This window comes from Camellia sinensis, chromosome 1, assembly GCF_055761805.1.
Source record: "Camellia sinensis isolate YWXY chromosome 1, ASM5576180v1, whole genome shotgun sequence".
Classification (NCBI taxonomy): Eukaryota; Viridiplantae; Streptophyta; class Magnoliopsida; order Ericales; family Theaceae; genus Camellia; species Camellia sinensis.
The window spans coordinates 227,237,910-227,243,146 of record NC_138961.1 but is presented as its reverse complement, the minus strand read 5'-3'; the positions used below and the strand labels follow the sequence as shown (position 1 = coordinate 227,243,146).

Sequence of the window (5,237 nt, the reverse complement as noted above, 5' to 3'; positions counted from 1 at the left end):
CCACCCAGCTAATATATCCTCATGTGGGTTCATATAATCTGATCATTCTTAGTGGAAGAAAAATAGGTCTTGTGTTTTTGGTTCTTTCTCTATCTATGCACTTCTTGTTCTGTCCCCTTAATAGATATAAAAGTTTGGGGCATATATAACTGTTCAATTCTTGTTGCTTTAGTGCTAGTTAAGGTTGTTGTTGCTTGTATGTTTTCTTCTTTATCGATCAACTATGTGTGTTCAATTTTTGTTAGTTTCTATTAATACATTTTGTTAGCTTTTCTTGATATTCTGTGAATGATTTTCCTGCAGAATATGTGTATGTGTGAGTGTGATGTTCCACTTTCTTGCTGAGAATTTGGAAGGGAAAAAGTTAAAAAACCAAAGAAACAAGGAAAAACAGAGCAAAAAAAAATAAACCCACTTTTTTTTTTTCCTTCCTCCGTTGTGAGTGGTTCGAACAATCAAGTGGATCAATTCGCAGTGTTTATTTTTTCTTCTAATTCTCCTTGATCACTAATCAAAATGGACAATTTGATTAATCAAGTACTGTATTTAGTTCTCAATTGTGGAAATGACACTAAATTAAACTGCAAAACAAGCCAAAACAAAATACTTTCTACAGTATTGTACATTTAGTAAGAGCAAATATACATAGCAATTAAGAGGCAATTATCAGAGTGTTAAGAGGCAATTATCAGAGTGTGAAGCTTTCGCAACAAAAATTCTGAACTTTATTGCAATTACAATGTCCAACTCATTTGGTGTATGAAAAACATCTCAGAAACATTTCTTCATTCAATTGGATTCATTGAGAGCTGGACATTTCTCCGTCAACACCCTTTCCCTTGCCTTTGTTGCCTGCACCATTATCATATGCAAATGTCAATTTCTATGTTTAGCTTAACAACCCAAACATCTCACCATCCCATTTTTACTTTCCCAGAAAATACAGCAAAGAGAGGAAAATTTGAACTTTACAACACTCCTTGCACTCGCAACTGAAAATAGTTATTACATTCCAAATTACCCTTTCTTTTTCTACTGCATTCTCAGCAACCAAAGTCAGTGCAAATGAAGAAGACTACAAATGAGAAGTTTAATCAAAGAACCTGTTTTTGCCAATCTGTTAAACTCGTTATAATAGAAAGCAGGATGAATTGCATGGTAGGCCCTGTTGTCAATCCCATCCAAATGCCCTTTCCACCCAAATGTAAAACAAAACCCAGTATAAGAGCTACCGGCATTGCAACCAGATAAAATGCTCCGAGATTCACATAAGCCCCTATATGTTGCCACCCACTTCCTCTCGCAACCCCTGGCAAAAGAAAGAACATAACATGTCAGGGTATTATGACTAACAGTAGCCTATTTTAGGCATTTCAATTTTGAGAAACAAACATAAATTGAGAATAATTATTAAGTTGTAATTCTATCATAGTGCTCTTCAAATCTTTCAATATAGCCACATGTATAATTTGTCACGTAGAGAGCTGATTTACTACCCATAATAGGAAATTTGAGTATTGGAGCAACTTCAGCAGCCTCACATCTATCGTACTAATGCCAAAATTTGGCACGATGGGCACAAAAAAAATCCACTCCAACAATGTGCTTTTCTACAAAAAAAATATGGCTCATGGAAGCAGGGAGATTACCAGAAAGAACTGCTTGAAAGCTGTCCATGAAGATTGAGAGACAAAGAAGAGGAGTCATGTCTTTGACGTAGTCCACAACTTCTTTATCGTCACTGTATGCATGTCCCAGAATATTGCGGCAACAGAACAAAGTAGTGGCAGCAATTGTTGCCTCTGCTGCTTCAAGAACCATTACAGCCCAAACAGCCAGTCGAGCTGCCTGTGGATTCCCAGCTCCTACCTCATTTGAAACTCGAGTACTACAAAATGTTCAATGTGTTCTTTTCAGTTGTGCATAACATATTGCATACATGTATAAAAATGTAAACAGTATAGATGAAGTTTATGTACAGAGAGAACAGTTCATAAAGCAGACCTTGCAGCAGTGCCAAAGGAGTATGGTATGTAATAGTGCAACGAAGCAGTTGTGAGGCTGCTTGCAAAGAGAGTGAGAAATCATAAACAAATCAATTGAAATTTCGACATAATCAAATAGACAGGAACAGAAAAAGAAGCAGACCATATAGAAAGAACTGAAGTCTCAAGTTTGGCATTTGGTAGAAGTCCAGACAACAATATGAGAACCTCATAAGACCACCATTCAAGACTGCAATTATTGACACAAAAACAGTATATAAGTGGCCAAAAGAAAGAATGGCAAAATAGAACACCAAAGATCTTTCCAGTGATAGGAATACCAAACCATTACTGCAGAAGGGACAGCAAAGCGGAAGAACTGTCCAATACTTCGAAAAACATCTTTTGAGAAGGAGAGGCCAGTCTTTTCAGAGACCGGTGAACCCTTCAAGTAAAATCCGAGCAAGATCACATTCAACCAATATGATAAACCAATTGCAAGTGCAGCTCCAGTATTTCCCATATTCGACTTAAATACTAGAGCCCAACAAAGAGGTACGTGGAAACATAAAGTTACAACCGAGCATAACAGCATTGGAAGAATCAAGCTCTGAGTCTGTAGGTATCGGACTAACGATTGAAGAATGGCATAGGGAAACAGTGCAGGGATGAGCCACATTGCATACTTGCCGGCTTGGTGTGAGATTAAAGGGTCTTGCCCAATACTTACTAGCAGTTTGTCCATGAAAATCCACAGAAGAGATACAGGTAGACAAACAAGAATGAGAGAGACAATGGAAGCATAAGTATAGATTCCAAGCTTTTGATATTGCTCTGCACCATAAGCTTGGCCGCATAGAGTTTCCAATGCACCAGCCATTCCAAACTATTTGGCAAGTTCAATATCCCTCAATTAGTTATAGCATGATTCATCAATTTGGATTAATATACATGTATAATTTAACAAAAAAATATGAGTGGGTCAGAAATGACAGTCATCCAATGACACATGGTCATGTCATCACTTTGTTTATATATATTTTTTTTGAATAATAGTCATATGCCACCTATTATTATTAGATGAACACATAGTTCATAATATTCTCATAATAATTAAATACCATCTCCTAACGAACGTTTCAAACAAAGAAGCATTTTGGGATGATCTTATATGATAAGGTAAGATGATAAAAATAAATGAATGATTATTAGTGTATTAGACCATCTCCAACCCAAAACCTTTTGTTTCATGACATTTAAATTTGATGAAAACAGATATCTTTTGCTCCTCAAACCCTTTCACCAATAAGTATCAAATCTAGGATTTCTTAAATCTTTCATCAAATTGAGGATGGATGTACTTTTCATCAAATCACTGTTCATAATTGTTGGAATTGTAGGTCATTTTCATCACTGGAAAACTGGCTGACCACCTCCTTGCAAAAATTTGTGAAAAAGTTACACTGGCCAGTTGACTAGCCAAACATCTACTCGGTCGACTGATATTTTGATGAAAGTTCAAAATCTTCAATTGGAATGTGTGATATCAGACGGAATTTTTATTCAAATTTAATAAAAAATATACAAGATTAGAGATGTTCTTAATTAACCAAGTAATCCATCTCTCGTGAAATGACTTGCATAGGAGTTTGAGGACTTAGTGGAGACATTGACCGGTCAACGGAACAGTTGGGGGCTTAAAATCAAATTTAAAGATTTCATTTACATCAATTAGTTTTAAGAGAAATCATAGAGAGAACAAATTTATTCATTTTGTGTGAACATTACACATTTTTATTGGTGTATGAATGGAGTGGTCTCACTCTTCACATCATAATGAAACAATCATACTGAAGTGTAATGCTCACACATTCCAAAAGTGTGTGAATAAATTTTCATTCAATGATAGAAGTAGAAAGTATTTAAAATGTAGCAACTGATGTATACGGTAGTGCAAGTCACAGATTTTGTTATGTAACAATTGATGTATATCGTAGTGCAAGTCACGGATTTGATATACACAAAGGGAAAATAAATTTGATCACACTCAATACATATATTATGATTATCTAATACAGTGAATTTAAACTCACCAAAGTTGTAGACGTTATTGTTTTAAACCAATCATAATATGTGTACTGTGATTTCTTGAGGGATTGCGAGGTATGATACCTGTTTTTTTTTTTGATCGAGAGGTATGATACCTTGTAATCAAATCATTGTGGAAAGGGAACTGCATAACCCCAGGGCTCAAAAGCCACTGACCTATTGGTGCAAATATCCTAACAATCTCCAATACTAAAACAAATTGAACCGTGATAAACGCTTGAGAAAGTATACAAAAGTAGTGTTATTGAAATTAAAAAACTAGACAGAAAAACTACACGGGGATTAGTTGAGGCAGTGCAGTGCCCCTAATACCCCTCCTAACCAACAAAACAAAGAAACGAGAAGAAAAAAAAACAAAAAAAAAAGGGAGAAGAAAGAAACGTAATAGCTACCAGGAGGCGGAAGCCTGTAACATTGGTGAAAGAGGAGGCGATTGCGGCGCTAGAAAGGGAGACTTCACCGAGATGGCCTGCCATACTCATTGATACAACCTGCAACAGGTACTGAGACACAGTCACCACTACCATTGGCATCACTATCCAACCTACCTTCTTCACTTCTGCCACGTACACCTCCCATCTTCTTGACTCCACTACTCTCCTCTTCTCTTTGTCCTCTTCCACCAACAGTGCTTCTTCCATCACTCTCCTCTCTCTCTCTCTCTCTCTCCTAATTTCAGATTCAACAGACTAAAAAGAAGAAATTTCATTTAAATGAAACATTAAAGACATAAGACGTGTCTGTTTTGGGCTCACATTCATTAATATATGATTTGTTTGTAAATAAAAAATGGTTGTGAATGATTATAACTAAAATTATTATTTAAAGCCATGAGAAACAAGTGTTTGGACCCGCAACACCATTAATCAACACTCGACGCGTAAGTATATTTGCTTAGCCTTCGTTTGGGAGGTAAATTTATATTTTGATTTTTTTTTTTGGACTAAAAAGTTTATTTGAGATAAATTTTTTTATATTTTTATTTTTGTGAAAGAAAAAATGAAATGATTATGATTTAAATGTAATATTTTGTCTTATTTAAATATAATAGTCAATTTTGCCCTATATAACTATTTTATCTCAAATGAACATGCCAAACATAACCTTAGTGCATGGACAAACCTTGGTTTTTTTTAAAGTAAC

At 35.4% G+C, this 5,237-nt stretch overlaps 1 protein-coding gene across 1 annotated transcript; it reads right to left on the bottom strand.

Moving 5' to 3' along the window:
* Positions 1-596: 596 nt before the first annotated feature.
* On the bottom strand, positions 597-4,986 carry LOC114311908 (protein DETOXIFICATION 14). Its single transcript, XM_028258073.2, has 7 exons — positions 4,487-4,986; positions 2,327-2,871; positions 2,149-2,235; positions 2,005-2,061; positions 1,650-1,888; positions 1,104-1,309; positions 597-852 (listed from the first exon to the last, which is right to left on the bottom strand). The coding sequence occupies exons 1-7, from the start codon at positions 4,733-4,735 to the stop codon at positions 790-792; spliced, it is 1,446 nt and encodes a 481-aa protein (XP_028113874.2). The 5' UTR covers positions 4,736-4,986; the 3' UTR covers positions 597-789.
* Between the last annotated feature and the right edge of the window lie 251 nt (positions 4,987-5,237).

Coding starts and splice junctions, on each gene's coding strand:
- LOC114311908 (XM_028258073.2), bottom strand. CDS start 4,735: ATGGAAGAAGCACTGTTGGTGGAAGAGGACAAAGAGAAGAGGAGAGTA. Junction 2,872..4,486: donor TTACAGGCTTCCGCCTCCTG/GTAGCTATTACG, acceptor CTTGCCAAATAG/TTTGGAATGGCTGGTGCATT. Junction 1,889..2,004: donor TCCTTTGGCACTGCTGCAAG/GTCTGCTTTATG, acceptor AACATTTTGTAG/TACTCGAGTTTCAAATGAGG.